At 37.0% G+C, this 18,593-nt stretch overlaps 2 protein-coding genes across 2 annotated transcripts; one reads left to right on the top strand and one right to left on the bottom strand.

Moving 5' to 3' along the window:
- Window positions 1-5,765: 5,765 nt before the first annotated feature.
- On the bottom strand, window positions 5,766-8,211 carry LOC124832121 (Pyridoxal phosphate (PLP)-dependent transferases superfamily protein). The gene is made up of 2 exons (XM_047306248.2): window positions 7,939-8,211; window positions 5,766-7,189 (listed from the first exon to the last, which is right to left on the bottom strand). Exons 1-2 carry the CDS (start codon window positions 8,125-8,127, stop codon window positions 6,041-6,043), a joined length of 1,338 nt encoding a protein of 445 aa, XP_047162204.1. The 5' UTR covers window positions 8,128-8,211; the 3' UTR covers window positions 5,766-6,040.
- Window positions 8,212-9,863: 1,652 nt separating this feature from the next.
- LOC148204031 (mitogen-activated protein kinase kinase kinase 5-like) lies at window positions 9,864-17,251 on the top strand. Its single transcript, XM_088107834.1, has 5 exons — window positions 9,864-10,039; window positions 10,204-10,279; window positions 10,702-10,759; window positions 10,834-10,968; window positions 17,097-17,251. Exons 1-5 carry the CDS (start codon window positions 9,864-9,866, stop codon window positions 17,249-17,251), a joined length of 600 nt encoding a protein of 199 aa, XP_087963960.1.
- Window positions 17,252-18,593: the final 1,342 nt, after the last annotated feature.

Here is an 18,593-nt window from a genome sequence, read left to right on the forward strand (position 1 = left end):
ATATATATATATATTCATTTTATGTAAGTTTTGTAGTGCTCGGTCTCAGTAGCGCTCGTTCTTGATAAGTGCTTGGTCTTGGACCAGGGCTCGTTAGTGTTCGGTTTCTACAGGGCTCGGTCTTAAACCAAGCGCTCGGTCTCGTTTCAGTAATATATTATTACTGTTTTTTTTTTAAATAAGAGTCTTCGGCCAAACTCAATAGTGTTCGTTTCTTCATAGTATCTCATCAGTTATTAGTATTTGGTGTCAAACAGTTTTGGTCTTTAAAAGGTGTTTGACCTAAAGTCTTAGTACTCGGCCTAGGCTTTGTGGCGTCCGGTTTGAACTCTTAAGGGTCAGTTCATTGAAGCGGATAAATTCTTAAATAGCTCTCGATCATGATTAGTTTCTAAGAAGTGTTATTCCATTCGGACTTGTGCTATGATGAAAAAGTGTGATCTTATTTCAGTTGAATATATTGATGATGAAGTATAAGAGAATTTGAAATGTGATGCGAATGAAATAGTTTGGTTATGAAAGAGTATTCTAGGGAGGAATATCTCAGAAAGTGGTTATTGAATGGTAAAGTATGAATGTGGGCAAAGCTTAGCGGGTGTTTATCCTAATATTCCGTGATTACTCATTCTCACGTAGAGAGGAGTAAGTCATGTGTGGGAATGGCAGGAGGTCCTAGTCCATAAGGTTAACTTGGACGGAACAGATTAACTTCGAGTGGTAGCTGTTGAGGATATCCCAGTTAGTACATCACCTGGGTACACAAATGTCGTAGCTACACATGATTCATACAATCCGGACAGTCAGAGTCAAATGGTCGGTCTTTGCATGCCATGATGTACGAATTATGATTTGGTTGTTGTTTGATTTAATCACAAAAATTGTATGTTTTATTGGATTAATTAAATTACATAAGCTTACCCTATTTATTATATTGTCTGTATTGTACGTTCGGTTGTTTGTCATGTTGCAATGATCATTCGTGTGGATGTGAGCAGAAAGAGAAGAGTTGCTGGAAGAAGCACTGGAAGAGGTGGAAGTGAAGGCCGAACCTTAGGAACATTTGGTTAGTTGTTGGCCTCTTCTTTTGTAGGACCGTTTGTTATGAGTTTATTTTGTAAACCGTTCGGTCTAGTTGTAGCCATTGTACAGTTTTAGATTCTGTATTATTTTGTAAGGTCGTTCGACCATAACTGTGCTTTCGATCTTTTGTAAGACTGATCTGTCATATTATTAATATGTGATTATTCTCGTATATGGTTTATACTGTATTTTTGGGATGTTACAATAAACTTGTTTGAAATTTTAAATAAACTTAATAAAATTTTAAATTTTAAATAAACTTAACAAAGTTTAATTAAATTGACTAAATTCATGTTGTTCTAAAAGTAAAGAACTAACTTAGTCCAAACTTTTGAAAAAAATTAATTTAAATTTTTATATAAAGTTAAGAAATCAAAACTATAATTAACCCTTAAATAAATCATTAAAGGATACATGAACGTTTAACTATTCAAATGATACATTATAAATCTCTCCTATTTTCACTTAACAACTGTTATTTCTTCTTCTCCTTTTGTAACGTATAGGCTTTCTCACTAATATATATATATATATATATATATATATATATAAATAGAGAGAGAAAGAAGCTTATATTTCTTTACACAGAATCTAAAGATTCATAAAATTTAACTTTTATTAAATTTACATAAGCGTGTTAAGATTGTTCTCTTCATATTATATTATTTTTGTGTTCACCTAATTGACTCGTTAATTACATAAGCAAAAGCCATTATTTAACAAAATTAATGATTGAAATTTAATGTAGGCTTTAGATTTACAGATAGTAAATGGATCTTAAAATTCATATATCTACTTACTGGATGGAATTAATATGCATGCACTCATTTTAATCTGTGTATTAGTGTTATACAACATAAAGTAATTAGGAGGCAAAATTATAGTAAATTGAAGAATAATATTGAGTAATTTAGGTTCAATTTTAAATAGAACTATCCATTATTCATTATTTATTTATTTATTTGTTTAGTTTGTTCATGACTCTCACCTATCCACATTTAAATAGTATCTCATATAATTAAGATCCAAGTATCTAAAATCCTTATTTTAGATTCCTTAAAAAAGTCTCCAATTATTTTTAATATTAATATATTTTTATTAAATTAATTGTAAAATTATATTTAAGAATAAAAATTAATTAAAATATTATGAGGGATTGTTAATTTTTATTAATTTTAAAAACCATATTTAGTAAACTAACAAATTTTTTCAATAAATAATATTTTTGTTTAGGAAAAAGGGATTAGTTAGTTAGTTTTATTCTCTAACAAATCAATATACTGAATTTATTTTCATAATTAAATATCTTAAAGGAAATTGTGATAATAATTCAATATTTAACATTCTTAATTACATAATTTTTTTTAAATACATATATAACTTATAGAATAATGCTAACAATTCAAGTATCTCTTAAAAGTTAAAAATAATAAAAATTTATTTAATATCAACAATTACAAAAGTTAAATAGAATAATCTTATTATATGTTGAAAAATGTTAAAATAAATAAATTATGATAATTTTACATCACAAAAAACTCAAAAAACAAATTTTAAAAAAATTATGATACATTTTAAAAAAAATGCATTGAGGCTATGTCACATGTATACACATTTGAAATGTACACTTTACTTTTATTCGTAATTTATAGTTCTACTTTTGATACGTGCTATGTTTTCAAATTTGAAATATTCTCTTTTCCACTGTAGTGTTAAACGAAGGTGAAGGTAAAGGTAGAAGATCACAACATATGCTTTGGTGCATTGAACATCACTGATTTATTTCTGACTCCTATAGTTGGGAGGTTCTTTTACTCACTCTTTTCTACTCTGTTGTAAGTTCATTGTAGCTTTCCACATCAGTGATGAAGTTTTTCGTCTTCTGAATTCTGGTCAAGTCAAATACGAGTGAACTAAAGTTTACATTTGAAAGGAATGGAAAAAAACTCTAAGTTAAAAATATTCAGAAATGAATGTTTTAAGAAATTTTGTCAACATAATATATGTAATATCATACTGATTAATTAATTGAATGTAGTTATCCATGATGATAACAAGTTGCATCCAAGTGGATGGTTGGAATGATGAAGAAACAAAGATGATTGATGAGTCCATGTGAAAGTAAGTCCCTTGCGAATGAAGAATGTGTGCATGTTGGGCCCTTTCTGACAGATCAAATACTTCAAAACCTTTTTCTCAATACTTTCTATTATACAAACAATTTTAATTAGTTCAATAAAAGTTCCACTTCACAAATTAATAAATACTACCCTTTCATATTTCCATGTTTTTTATTCTGACATAAACTTTAACATTTATGTATTCTTTTAGAAGAAAATATATTTAGAGTCTAATTTTTCTTCAAATAGAATTTTTGTATTAAAAGGAGTATTTATGAGGTGGTCGTTTTCTCTCTTGTGTATAATTGAGATAATAATTTATATAAGAAAGTTGGTTATCAGAGTCAAGATGTTGTAGCTTTCAAATATATTTAAAGATATAAATAAATAAATGATTTGTTTATAGTTTCCAATTATATATTATTAACCATAACTATATAAAAAATATAATTATATATTTGTGTATAATTTTGGTGTTCTTTCTTTTTTCAATTTTATTCACATAATTGCTTTTTTTTTAATTTAGATAATAATTCATAATAAAAAAACTAGTGTTTAGTTTTATCATTTTTGTAACTATTTTTTAATTCAAATAATTTACTCATTACAAAAAAAATTATTTACTCTTTTATCAATTACTTTTTCAAATTTAAATAATTACTCATATTAAAAAATATTAACACTATTATTTATAATACTTTTATTTCAATACATAAAATTCATTTTATCTATAATTATATATACTTTTTTTTGCAATTTTATCGTTTTAATTTCTATTTTTAAAATTTAAATGATTTATAGATATTTAAAAATGTAGCGTTATGTGTGTATGTTAGTATAGATAAAGAAATTATGAGATACCTTCAATTAGAAAGAAATGGGCTGTTTTATATTAATAATACTATTTATACTTATCTTTTACAGATAATGTTTGTTTAATTAAAATTAATATGTTAATACAAACATGATAATATATTCATATTTTGATAGATTATATAATATTAACTAACTATACATAATTGTAGATCAAACCTCGATTAGGAAGTGATTATAACAGCAAACCTTATGGAGTGTGAAGTTCGTTTGTATAGTAATATATGATTGAAGATATGTTTTATTTTTATCTCCTTGAATTTCAAACAAAGATATTGAATAAATTAAGTTGGAAATATGTTTAAATTTGATTGTGTAAAAATAAAAGAAAAGAAAAGCAACTTTGACTTAAGATATTCCTAGATTATAAAAAGTATATAATAATATTTGTAGTAAATTAGTAAATAACAAATGGAAAACAAATAACCACTCAACACATCCGTGAGAATAACTAATAATTGGTGAAGTAACACAAAAATTCAGTTATTTTATGAAAGAATAAAATGAAAAAAGAAGAAGGAAATATCAATACAATTTTTGTAATGTAATGAATGCCACGAGGAAAGGATAAAGAAAAACGAAAAATTTGTGGCTGTAAAAGGGTGCAATAATACTGCGATACAAGTTTGTAAGTTGTAACTATCAAATATGCTTATCCTGTCTTCCGTTACAGAGTACAAATAATTCATACTTGATTCATACCAGCTACATACTGTTTACATATAGCCTTGCTTACTCTACCAGTAATCTTGTAATACTTCCTTTTTTGTCACCCTTTGGATCTCAAACTATGTTTCTTAGACATTACAGCTAAATTTTAAATTTTACAAATTGATACAACATGTTGTATTTAATCTAGATCATGAATATTCTCGGATGAATGAGACATTTTTTTAGATTTTTTTAAAGATTTAAAACAATTAATATTAAAAGAAATATAAAGCTTTTTTTCTTTTGTTTTAGATCTAAGGTAGTTAATACTAAAAAAACGAAATTTTGAAACTTTTTTTTTCAATGTTTAAAGAACTTTACTTGCTTATCCCTTAAGTCAATCGTGATTATTATTATTACTTTCCAGAATCCCATAACCAAGTATCTCCATAGACAAACCCTGCTTGGATGGAGGCAAGTGTTAATGAGTGATGATTGATGAGTCAAATCCAAAGGTTAGGATCTTGTCATAGTCTCTCTACTTACATTAGTTGCAGGCTATAGAAGGAGTACAATTTGATGGATTATGATTACCAGTTGATAGATATTGTGGTGCCAACTGTGTTTATATGATGTTGCCTTCTCAAATAATATTGATGTAAACAACACTCTCATTCACTTCCCTTTGCTTCTTATACATCGTTCTCCGTAAACTATTCATCACTTTGTGTGTTTTCTCCACTTCCTAACAAGGACAATTGTTCTCCAGAAAATATTGGTTTGCTTGGTATACTAGATATTAGGTCCTATTCAAAGTTAAATTGGTTTAGTTTGAAATTTAGAGGAGTTAACGCCTGCATGGAAACACAGAATCATAGGACGAGATTTAGTAAAATAAAAACAAAAAAGTTGAACATCAAATTGCTGTCGTGTGATAGGGATGCATAAGAGGTCTATCCTCCTAGAGATTATAACGCTCCAAATCTTAAGGAAATAATTAAGGATCATGAGTGCTTCACTATTAATTATTTGCAACCAAACTAAAGGAAAAAAGGCATAAGAACAGGCGGTAAGATTCAGTAAGGTCATGATCATGGTTCATGAAAATGCATCCTACAAATGTAGAAGTTAAACAGAACAAATCCGAATGGCATTGCTTACTAGCTGATAGGTAGGCATGATTTCTAGATACTAAAGACTGCAGGGTATTCAGTTCAATAAACCAGAAGTTATTTCAATCTTATATTTGGTTTTTTTTTAAAGGTAAATTAATGTCATCGATCTAACACACATCACAACTCGATAATGCGCAGGGATCATTTTTTAAGCTTCTCTTTCATCCTGTCAACAGCAGACCTAATAGTTCCCTCATCCTTGCAAAACGTGAATCTGACAAGATTCTTTCCCTCTTCTGGATTCAAGTAAAATACACTAGTAGGAATTGCCACTACTCCCACTTCCTTAACTAGATATTCACAAAATGCAATATCATCTTCCAGTCCAAAAGGGGTGTGATCTACAACCACAAAGTAGGTTCCACTGGATGGGAATACCTTGAAGCCAACAGCCTTCAACCCCTCAACCAAAATAGCTCTCTTTGCCATATAATCCCTCTTCAGCTCTTCATAGTAAGAGTCTGATGCTCTCAGAGCTACCGCAGCAGCACACTGGAAAGGATGGGAGGTTGCAAAAGTGAGGTATGCGTGTGCCTGACGCACTCCCCATGTTAAATGTGGGGGTGCTATTGCCCAACCAATTTTCCATCCGGTTAAGGAGAATGTCTTTCCCAAGGAATTCATTGTCACTGTCCTTTCGTACATTCCAGGCAAAGAAGCCATCGAAATGTGCTCCATATCAAAAGCCAACTTATCATAGACCTCATCAGTGAAAACCAGCACATCATTCTCAATGGAAAGAGATGCAATGCAATCAAGCTCCTCGCGAGTGAACATCTTTCCAGTAGGGTTGTGAGGTGTATTTATAAGAATGGCACGGGTATTCTTTGAGATGATGGACTTCAGCTCTTCAATAGGGACAGCAAAATCTGGCGGGCGCAAAGTAACGCTTTTGACTTTTGCACCGGCCATAGACAAAGTGGCCTCATAAGAATCATAAAATGGAGCAAACATAATAACCTCATCACCAGGATTTATTAATCCTAGTATAGTTGCAGCAATAGCCTCAGTGCATCCAGATGTAACAGTAACTTCCTTTTCAGGGTCTACCACTAATCCAGTATCTTTCTTAAATCTCTCAGAAATAGCAATGTTAAGGTCTGGAACTCCATAACCCCGGGCATACTGATTTTTCCCATCCCTGATTGATTGAATGGCTGCTTCCTTTATAAACTCTGGACCATCAAAGTTGGGAAAGCCTTGACCAAGGTTTATGGCTTTATGTTTGATGGCTAGCAAGCTCATTTGAGTGAAGATAGTTGTCTGAAATTTCTCTAAGCGCTTTGCAATCTGACAAAATCAACAAGAATTAAAGTAAACATGCAGTTCAACTATGAGCTATGAACGTCTCATATATATCACGTTTTCTTTAAGGCATTATTTTGGTCAGTAGATGCCATCTCTTCCCCAAACCCTCCTCTTTTTTACCAAGATATAATCTTTGGTCCTTGCGCTACAAGGTTTTAGTTTTATTCACAGAACATGTTCAGACAAACCTTTTCATAAACTCTGATAGGAAATGAAATTAAGTTCGAAAAAAGTTATCCAAACATACCCATAAAGATGCTAGCATCGTCAAATAAATTGAAACTCAATTGTAGCAAAAACAACTTTCACCAAAAAACTAAGTAATTCAAGAGGAACATGAATATAAAATAGACTACGGTACTCTCCGTAATTTAAAGATCCTGGTAATGTTACCGCGAAACTCCCCCCTCCTTCAATCTCTCCCTTGGTGCGCCCAAACCCATTCATCTATTGCCCCAAAAAGATAACTTTACCAAAACCCTTAAATTTGTTTGGGTAACTCTATAAATCAAAGGAAACTGAAAAACAAGGGCGAATTAAAATGCGGGAATGTCCCATCCCATGTGTGAACGAACACCGCGGCATGATGTAAATTGTAAGAAACAGGTAGTAAGCAGAAACAAAAGCTGAGATAAAAAGATAATACGATTCACATTCAGACATCTAATTCAAATAAGAACATTAAAATATTCATTCATGGTAAAGGGATTTGAAAGAGGGGAAATACGAACTTGCAAAGGTTGATGCGTTTTGAGGGTGGCGGTGTCGTTCTGAGTGGACATGGTGGCAGCAATGGAAGATGGGAACTTTGAGGTTAGAGAAAAAGAGGGTGCGATAACGCTGTGGAAGTGATTTGAAAAGCCTAAGAACTTTGATGAAGGCGTGAATCTCATGAGTGAGTATATATGGGAAGTTAGCATAGACCTGCTGCAATCGAGTCCAATTTGATTCTTTCTACTTGCCGGAGTGCCTCACGAGGGCTGCCAATGTTATCGATAAAGATACTCTTTTTTTTTTCTTTCTAAAATAGTTGTGTCATTATTTATATTTTATCTTTAAAATTTCAAAAAAAATACTTTGTCTCTTCTAAATTAAATCAATTTTTAATAATTACATAACTTTAATTAGCATTATATATCTCACAATTTATTATATTACACCAAAATATATTATAAATTAAAGGAAATATAAATTTCATCCATTGAAACAAATTTAAAGAAACGAAACAAAAACCTAAAATATAAATTATTATTTTAGTTTTTTCATTATAGTTAATTGTAAAATAGTATCACATTATCCTCTTGTAATAAATTATTTGTTATGGTTAAATATGTTTTTCGTCCCTTAATTATCACATGATTTTTCTTACTCGAAACTTTGATGGTTTTTAGTTCGGCTTAATTACCTACTTAGTCCCCATGTTCAGAGGTAATTTGCTGTTTAGTACCCGGTTTTAAAAATGTAGGCATTTGGTACCTATGTTTTGAAATTTGTATCAATTGAATCCTACCCACTTAACGCCGTTATAAATCTAACGTTTTTTCTGACTGTGTATGTGATTTGTGGACGAGCGGTTATGGACGAGCGTTCGCTTCGTTGGACGAGCGTCCTCTTCTGCCTGACTGGGCGTTCGCTTCGCATGACGAGCGTCCTCTTCTGCCTCGCTGGACGAGCGTCCTCATCGCTGGACGAGCGTCCTCTTCGCTGGACGAGCGTCCTCTTCGCTTGACGAGCGTCCAGCGAGGCAGAAGAGGACGCTCGTCCAGCGAAGCGAACGTCCAGTCAGGCAGAAGAGGACGCTCGTCCAGCGAAGCGAACGCCCAGTCAGGCAGAAGAGGACGCTCGTCCAACGAAGCGAACGCTCGTCCATAACCGCTCGTCCACAAATCACATACACAGTCAGAAAAAACGTTAGATTTATAACGGCGTTAAGTGGGTAGGATTCAATTGATACAAATTTCAAAACATAGGTATCAAATGCCTACATTTTTAAAACCGGGTACTAAACAGCAAATTACCTCTGAACATGGGGACTAAGTAAGTATTTAAGCCTTTTTAGTTCTCATAGTTTTTAGTTCTCATACTCGAAACTTTGATGGTTTTTTGTTCTCATAGTTTTTAGTTCTCATAGTTTTAAAACTCTTAATATTAGTCCTTAAAATTGGACGGCGTTAACTTTTAGTAGATGTGGAAAACGGCGAGGCCACGTCTTATGACAGCTTGCCTCTTCACGTGTCGAACCTTCCGCTCAATCCAAGGCGTCGCTGACGACACCAATCACCAACCGAGACTATTGTCGGCTGCGACGTCGATTTCTTCCTCCTTGCCTTTTCTCCGCGCGCGAGAGAAACTCTCTGGTTCGTCCGCCAATCGGGACCATTATGCTTAATTACTTTGTGAGGTTGCTTTGTTGTTTTTATGGTTTGGCTATACATTTTACCCTCCCCTCATTAATTATGAGGATATTTTATTCTCTATTATCCTCTCTATCCTTCTTACTAGTTTATTCTCTTTCTCCAGGAAATTAAAGTTCTTAGCTATGGACATCGTGCAGTATTTGTAGTGAAATAGTAAACAATCTCTTACTTCATAATTAGCCGCTGAAGATTATTCATTTTTTTATTACAACCTTAAAACCTTATAACATCTTTGGAGTATGCGTTTGCGGGTTGAGGGCCGATTTTATATTTATCTGGAATATGTTCATCCTGGTTCAATTAATAAATACGTCTGTGAACATTGTGGTGCCATAACAGAATCTGCCATTCGGAATTTCACTCGACATATTCTATCTGGATTGGCTTATTTACATAGCAAAAAAACAATTCATAGGTGCATTCACAACTCATACCAACTTGAATTCAAAACCTTTATTGATCCACATGCAACTGCTTTGTTCTAGTTGGAAAACGACTTTTCCTAAAATTTTTAATTTATCTTATATTTGAACCTTTGTCACTTTTTTATTTGCTTATATTTTTCTTGTATGCATATAGGGACATCAAAGGGGCTAACTTGCTTGTTGACTCCGCTGGAGTTGTTAAACTTGTTGATTTTGGGATGGCTAAGCATGTGAGTTAGAAGCCTTCCCCTTTAATTCACATTTTCTAGTTTCAGTTCTTTTTCATGCTCAGAGTGGTTCGGTAATTCTGTAGAATCTTTGTATTTCTTCTATTTAATAAGATTATCTGTTTATTGTTGAAAAATCCCAAGAAGTGATTGGCATCAGAAACACAGGCCTCATGTTAAAAAGTTCAAAGTTATTGCTTTTAAAATTCCTTTCTCTCGCTTGAGATGAGCAATCTTGTCTCCCCTTAAAGCAGATTCAGATGTTTCTGAATTTGATTGTATAATAATCAGGTGCTTCATGTATTGTTTTTCAATTTCATTGGTTGAATATGTATCTTCAGACGCTTTGGTGCATATTTTCTGCTGTTGAATCTGTTCATGGGTGTTTCATTAAGTTTATAACTCGGGATCCCTTTATGTCACAGCTAACTGGGTTCGAAGCTAATCTATCTTTGAGGGGAAGTCCATACTGGATGGCTCCAGAGGTATATTATATAATATTACACTGCACTATCCTGTAATGTCTCGTGCAATTCTTATTAACACTTTTCTCATTCAACTTTTGCAGGCTGTGATGCAAAAGGATAACAGCCCTGATCTTGCTTTTGTTATTGATATTTGGAGTCTGGGTTGTACCATCATTGAAATGTTCACAGGGAAGCCTCCTTGGAGTGAATATGTTAAGTACCTGAGTACGTGAACTTGCCACTCACAACCTCTCACACTCCTACAGGCAATAAACAATAGTATTTGACTGAATAAAACTCTTTATTGAATTGAAAATATTGGTATCACAATAAACATCCAATAACTGGGAGCAGGGTCTCCGTCAGTTACCTGAGAGCCTAACCTCTCTGACAAAACTCCTTAATCAAAAACTACCTCAACCCTAGGTTCCTCCTTTATTAATACTAATTACTCCTTCCCAAAAAGGTAAAGAATAATAGTAATTATGCCTATTTATTATCATTATCTGGTAAGAATATTTCCTGTCCTTATTTACTATATTTACTTCTATAATATCCTGAAGTACGTCCTTTGAGTTTCCCGCCTATCCTACTGCTGTCAGATAGAACGCTCATTGTTGCTTCCACTCGCTTAGGACGCTCGTCATCGCTCTACTCGCTTAGCCCTCTTTTTCTCTTCCCCCTATCGTTCGGTCATCGTGCTCCCCCCTTTCAACCGTTCGGCCACTGTCCTCTACCGTACGAAACCCTTCTCTCTCTCTCCTATATCTTCTTCTCTCGTAAACTCGCCAGCCCCTAACATTACCCACCTCCTAAAGATCAACCTTGCCCTCAAGGTTGAAGTCCGGATATTGATCTCGGATGGTTATGCCATCTTCCCATGTTGCCCCGTCCGGCCCTCCCTCTTGCCATTCGATCAACAATTCCTGCCATTTGTCCTCTCCTTGTTGCACCTGTCTTTGATCCAGAACTCTGATCGACCAGGGAGACGGTCCCTCCATCTCTAAGTCTATAGGTAACTCTTTCTCCACACTGTTCTCCCCCACGACCTTCTTTAATTGCGACACATGGAACACTGGATGTATCCGCGCGGCTTCGGGTAGTTGCAACTTAAATGCCACTTCTCTTATCTGTTGGATGACCAGGAAAGGTCCAAAATACTGAGCGGCTAGTTTAGAATGCAGTATGGATGGCATCGATGACTGTCGGTGGGGTCTGATCTTTAGATACACCCAATCTCCTACCTCCACATTGGATGGTCTCCTTACCTTGTCGGCCTGCCTCACCATTAATTCTTGAGCCCTGACTAGATGGAGTTTTAGCTGGCTGAGTGCCTCATCCCTCGTCTGTAACTCCTGGCCGACGACTTCCACTAAGGTTTCCCCCGAAACGAACCTGTGCAGGGAGGGAGGAGACCTCCCATATACTGTTTCAAATGGGGTGCATCTCGCCGACTCTTGATAGCTGGTATTATACCAATATTCCGCCCAGGGTAGTACTATGCTCCATTCCTTTGGTTGCTCTGAGCAGAAGCATCTCAGATAACCCTCCAATACCCTATTCACGACCTCAGTCTGCCATCGGATTCAGGATGATAGGCGGTGCTCATCTTCAGTTGAGTTCCTTGTAATTTAAACAGCTCCTTCCAAAAATTACTCAGGAACAATGGATCCCGGTCACTCACGATAGATATTGGCACCCCATGCAACCGGACAATCTCCTTTACAAACACTTCAGCTACGGTCCGAGCGGAATAGGGATGTTTCAGTGGTATGAAGTGTCCATATTTGCTGAGGCGGTCTACCACTACCAGCACAACATCATACCCGTGGGACTTGGGCAACTTAACAATAAAATCCATGCTTATCTCCTCCCAAATGGCGTTGGGTATGGGTAAAGGTTGCAACAACCCCTGCGGAGAGGATGACAGATATTTATGTTGTTGACATACCAGGCAGCTTGCAACAAAGTCCGTTACGGCTTTCTTCATTCCTACCCAATAAAGAGATTGCGCCACCTTGCGATACGTCCGATATACCCCTGAGTGTCCTCCTGTTTGCGTGGTATGAAACTCGGCTATCAACTTGGGTACCCAGGCGGATCGGCCAGACAGCACAAGCCTCCCCTTATAGTGTAACCTCTCGTGTTCCAGAGTGAACGAGGGATGTGAGTTGGGATCTTTTCTCAAATCTTCTATCACCTTCTTTAACTCTTCATCTGCCTCAACTTCTTCCAGAATCTCCCTAAAGTCTTGCCAGTAAGGTCGGGCTACAACCCTCAATTCCTTTTCTTCCTGCGGATCATCCTCTTCCTTCCGTGATAGGGCGTCTGCTACCTTGTTGGTGACACCTGATTTGTACACAATTTCAAAGTCATAGCCCAGGAGCTTCGCAATCCAATTCTGCTGATTCTGAGTGGTGATACGCTGCTCCACAAGGTACTTCAGGCTCCTTTGATCGGTGTGAACCACAAACCGTTGTCCCAAGAGGTAGGGCCTCCAGTGTTGTATGGCTAAAACCAATGCCATTAATTCCTTCTCATATATCGATTTACTTAGTGACCCCTCGGATAACGCTTTACTAAAGAAAGCTATGGGTTTCTTTCCTTGCATGAGTACCGCTCCTATCCCTCTTCCTGATGCATCACACTCAATGTGGAAAGGCTGGTCAAAATTAGGTAGAACCAGCACCGGTGCAGTAGTGACGGCCTTCTTTAACCTTGACATAGCTTCCTCGGCTTGCTCCGTCTATGCAAACTCCCCCTTTTTAAGAAGGTCGGTCAAGGGTTTGGCAATCTTCCCATAATCCTTCACAAACCTTCTATAGTATCCTGTCAAACCCAGAAATCCCCTCAAGGCCTTCACCGTCTTAGGTTTTTCCCAGTCTATCACGACTCTTACTTTGTCTTCGTCCATTTCTACACCCCTCGCGGATATCCGATGACCCAAATATCCTATTTGAGTTTTGCCGAACTCACATTTCTTTCGGTTGGCCACCCACCTATTGGTCATGAGTTCCCTTAGCACCGTCCCCACATGCTCTAAGTGCTCCTCCTAGGATCGGCTATACACCAATATATCATCAAAGAACACCAGTACGAATTTCCGCAAGTAAGGTTGCAGCAGGCTGTTCATTGCACTCTGGAATGTGGCTGGTGCGTTCGTGAGGCCGAACGGCATAACCATGAATTCATAGTGACCCTGGTGCGTCCGGAAGGCCGTTTTCTCTATGTCTCCATCTCCCATTCGGATCTGGTGGTAGCCTGACTTCAAATCCACCTTCGAAAAATATTTGGCCCCTCTCAGTTCGTCTAACAATTCCTTTATCAGTGGGATAGGGAATTTATCGGGTACTGTGGCTCGGTTAAGGGCCTTAAAATCCACACAAAATCTCCAGCTGCCATCCTTCTTCTTCACTAATATTACCGGACTCGAATATGGACTGTTGCTTGACCTTATGACGCCCGTTTTTAGCATTTCGGCCACCTGTTTCTCAATCTCTCCCTTGATCACATGGGGGTAACGGTACGACCTTACATTCACGGGATCCGTACCCTCTTTTAATGGAATTTGATGAACCATGCCCCTATCTGGCGGTAGTCCCCTCGGTTCGTGAAATACGCTCGCGTGCTGATCCAAAATTCGAGTCATGTCATGCGTCTGCTTCTTTGTCATCTCCGGACTGAACGGTCCTTCTCTCTGACCGTACGATTTTCTTTCGTCGTCCTTTTCTGCCTCCCCAAGCTCCCACACTAGCAACCAGACCTCTACTTCTTTCATTTTGAATAATGCTTCGGGTTCCACCACTCTCCTAGTTAAAGTAGGATCTCCTTTAATGGTCACGTTCCTCCCTGCTTGACCGAACACCATGGTTAGTGTGCCCCAGTTTAATGTTACTTCTCCCAGCTTAGCCAGCCATTCTACCCCCAGTATCACGTCAACTCCGCCCAGTTCAAACAGGTGGAACCGTTCGGTGATCACCGCTTCTCCCATGCGAATCATTACTTCTTCACAACAACCCCTCGTCTCCTTTCTCTGCCCATCTCCCAAACTCACCCTATAGGGTGGTGTATCTACTACGGGTAGTGCCAGTTCCTCTACCAATTCTTTCCTAATGAAGTTGTGGCTGGCGCCACTGTCAATCAAAGTCAGTACCTGTTTGGTTCCTATCTGTCCATGCAATTTCATCGTTTTGGGCTGGGTGAGCCCTCTTGCCGAGAATGCCGATAGCTCCATTTGGTCGAGTTCGGTCTCAGCTTCTTCTCCCCCACTTGATTCCTCGTCTTCGGCCAATATCAGCATCCGAAGACTCCTTTCCGGACAACGATGGCATGGACCGAACGGTCCCCACACCTGAAACACCTCCCTTCTTCCCTTCGTTTGACATATTCAGTGTACGGTAAATCCCGCACGTTCCTTTCTTAGTTGTTTGAGAACGTTCGTTCTCCTTCTCGCCTCGGGATCCCTTCCTTTCCTCCTGTCGGCCCCCTCTCTGCGATTCCCGTTCGGTTCGGATTATGCCGACTGGCATTCGTCCTCATTACTGAACCGCTCGGTTTTCCCCACGTCTGGCTCTTGCTTATGATTCCTCCTCCAGCCTTTACGCCCCCTTGGAACTCTTCCACGTCCTTTGCTAGTCTAATTACGTCCATCAATTCCCTCGGGTCAAGCAATCGGAGTTGATTACGGATCCCCTCCTGCAATCCTGCCATGAAGTATCCCATCAGCTGTGCATCAGGTATTTTTTCTGCTTGGCCGACCAACACTTCGAATTCTTGGATGTATTCTTCCACGGTCCCTGATTGTTTACAGGCCGCCAGTCTCTCGAAGATCGTTCCCCGGCTTCTGCCTCCGAAACGATTCACCAACGACTCCTTTAATCCGGCCCACGAGCGGTTCCTGGACTTCTCCCTCCAAAACCTGAACCAGTGTCCCGCGATTCCCTCCATGCTGATGTAGGCTAGGCGCAGCTTTTCTTCCTCCGGCACTCCTTGCAGTTCAAAGAATTTGTCCGCTCTATAGATCCAATTCAAAGGATCGCTGCCTTCGAAGAGGGGTAAGTCTACCCTTCTCCTCCAATACGGTTGCTCCTCTCGGTGACCACCATCTAGCCCGCTGCCTTCTCTCTCGTCCTCCTCATTCCTTCTCCCGTTGACAGACCCCTGACTTCCATCAGGATTTCCCTCATGTCGTCGACCTCGCTCTCCCATCACCTTCACCAGTTCCTAGACTGCGGCCTCCAGTCCTCCCATGGAGATTTCTATGACCTCCAATCTTCCTTCAATGACATTCACTCTTCCCTCCATGATGATTTTCCCTCGTCTCTATTAGGATCCGGCGGTTTCCTCCCTTGATGATCCGGCAAGTCGGACCAATTGTTACGTACCTGAGTACGTGAACTTGCCACTCACAACCTCTCACACTCCCACACGCAATAAACAATAGTATTTGAATGAATAAAACTCTTTATTGAATTGAAAATATTGGTATCACAATAAACATCCAATACCTGGGAGCAGGGTCTCCGTCAGTTACCTGAGAGCCTAACCTCTCTGACAAAACTCCTTAATCAAAAACTACCTCAACCCTAGGTTCCTCCTTTATTAATACTAATTACTCCTTCCCAAAAAGGTAAAGAATAATAGTAATTATGCCTATTTATTATCATTATCTGGTAAGAATATTTCCTATCCTTATTTACTATATTTACTTCTATAATATCCTGAAGTACGTCCTTTGAGTTTCCCGCCTATCCTACTGTTGTCAGATAGAACGCTCGTTGTTGCTTCCACTCGCTTAGGACGCTCGTCATCGCTCTACTCGCTTAGCCCTCTTTTTCTCTTCCCCCTATCGTTCGGTCATCGTGCTCCCCCCTTTCAACCGTTCGGCCACTGTCCTCTACCGTACAGAACCCTTCTCTCTCTCTCCTATATCTTCTTCTCTCGTAAACTCGCCAGCCCCTAACAGAATATGAAGGAGTAAGCACCTGAAGAAAATTTTACTTTGCCTCTTTCCAACTTTGTGATTCTTAGGCTACTTCAATTCCATACTGATATAGTATTAGTATAAGATTTCTCATTGGTAACAGAATCCCAATGGTTTCCAAAACTACTTATTCAAAGATGGATGGTTTTCTATCGGTTTATATGAGAATATGGGATTCTGAAGGCTGGTAACGGATGATAATGCACCAACTTTTTACTTATTTTGGAAAACCTCAATATGAGCTAGGGCATCTCTGAGCCAACTTTTTTCTGTTTTCAGCTTGTGGATTTGGCAGAGATGATGTATGTATACGGGTACTTTATTTTTTAGCTTGTTAAATGATTTTTTTTTCTAATTATACAAGTTGTAGCTCTGTTTAAGGTTATGAAGGAAACCCCTCCTATTCCTGAAACATTGTTGCCCGAGGGTAAAGATTTCTTGAGGTGCTTCTTTATAAGGAATCCAGCAGAGCGGCCAGCAGCTGCAGTTTTACTAGAACATCGATTTTTGAAAAACTCTCAATAGCCTGATGTTTCATCTCCCACTCAGTTGTATAATGGAACAGGCTTCATGGTGAATACAATTGTGCCATTTTATATTTGCCAAGCCATTTTATATGTTTGTTATTAAAATTTTCTTTTGTTGGCAGGACAAACCACGTAGGTTTGTGGCTCGCAGAAGCCATTAGCGGAGGAACGAGAGAGCTTCTCTCGCGGAGAAAAGGTATGGAGGGAGAAATCGATGTCGTTGTCGGCAATGGTCGCGGTGGTGATTGGTGTCGTCGGCGACGCCTTGGACTTAGTAAATTAGACAGCGTTAATTTTTAAGGACTAATATTAAGAGTTTTAAAGAGGGTTACTCCCTACACCACCCCACTTTACTCCCTGCACCACCACATTTTTTTAAAATTCCAAAACTATCCTTTATATTTTAAAGGTTTAATTGCTTCCTTTGTCCCCAGTTTGGTTGAATTGTGTCAAATTCATCCTCATTTTTAAAAAAGTTTCATTGTCATCCTCACGTGGTGTAAAAGTTTCATTGTCGTCCTCACGTGGTGTAAAAGTGTCAATTGAATCCAAACATAGAAAAAATTTGTGTCAAAGTAGTCATTTTTCCTATATATCTGTGTCTTCCTTTCATACAATCAAGTACAGATATTCATTTTACCTTATCCAATTTAAGGCTTTTCATAGCTCCAGAGAAGTGACATATGAAAGGAAGACACAGAGATATAGGAAAAATGACTACTTTGACACAAATTTTTTCTATGTTTGGATTCAATTGACACTTTTATACCACGTGAGGACGACAATGAAACTTTTTTAAAAATGAGGATGAATTTGACACAATTCAACCAAACTGGGGACAAAAGAAGCAATTAAACCTATTTTAAAATATCCTACACCCCACCTCTTTTCTTCAACGGATGTCAACATCCGTTGAAAAAAAATTCTTCCACGAACGTGCAACGGATGTGGCGACATTCGTTGCCTTTTTTTGTTTTTTAGTTTTTAGTTTTTTTATTTTTTTGTTTTAAATTAATATATAAATATTATTTAATTATTTTAAAATTATTACTTAATTATTTATAAATTAATTTTATTTTATTTAATAAAATAATTATTATTAATTTTAATTTATGTATTATTATTTAAATAATAATTAAAAAATTTATTATACATATATTAAAACGGATGTGGCGACATCCGTTGCTTTTTTTGTTTTTTAGTTTAGTTTTTTTATTTTTTTTTTAAATTAATATATAAATATAATTTAATTATTTTAAAATTATTACTTAATTATTTATAAATTAATTTTATTTTATTTAATAAAATAATTATTATTAATTTTAATTTATGTATTATTA

This window comes from Vigna umbellata, chromosome 2, assembly GCF_029865625.1.
Source record: "Vigna umbellata cultivar VRB3 chromosome 2, Vumbellata_1.0, whole genome shotgun sequence".
Lineage (NCBI taxonomy): Eukaryota > Viridiplantae > Streptophyta > Magnoliopsida > Fabales > Fabaceae > Vigna > Vigna umbellata.

Excerpts from the sequence above, each read along its gene's own strand:
- LOC124832121 (XM_047306248.2), bottom strand. The coding sequence starts at position 8,127 with ATGCTAACTTCCCATATATACTCACTCATGAGATTCACGCCTTCATCA. Across the intron at positions 7,190-7,938 it reads AAACGCATCAACCTTTGCAA|ATTGCAAAGCGCTTAGAGAA; the intron begins GTTCGTATTTCC and ends TGATTTTGTCAG.
- LOC148204031 (XM_088107834.1), top strand. The coding sequence starts at position 9,864 with ATGCGTTTGCGGGTTGAGGGCCGATTTTATATTTATCTGGAATATGTT. Across the intron at positions 10,760-10,833 it reads TCCATACTGGATGGCTCCAG|AACTTTTGCAGGCTGTGATG; the intron begins AGGTATATTATA and ends CTTTTCTCATTC. Across the intron at positions 10,969-17,096 it reads TGAATATGTTAAGTACCTGA|CTCTGTTTAAGGTTATGAAG; the intron begins GTACGTGAACTT and ends TACAAGTTGTAG.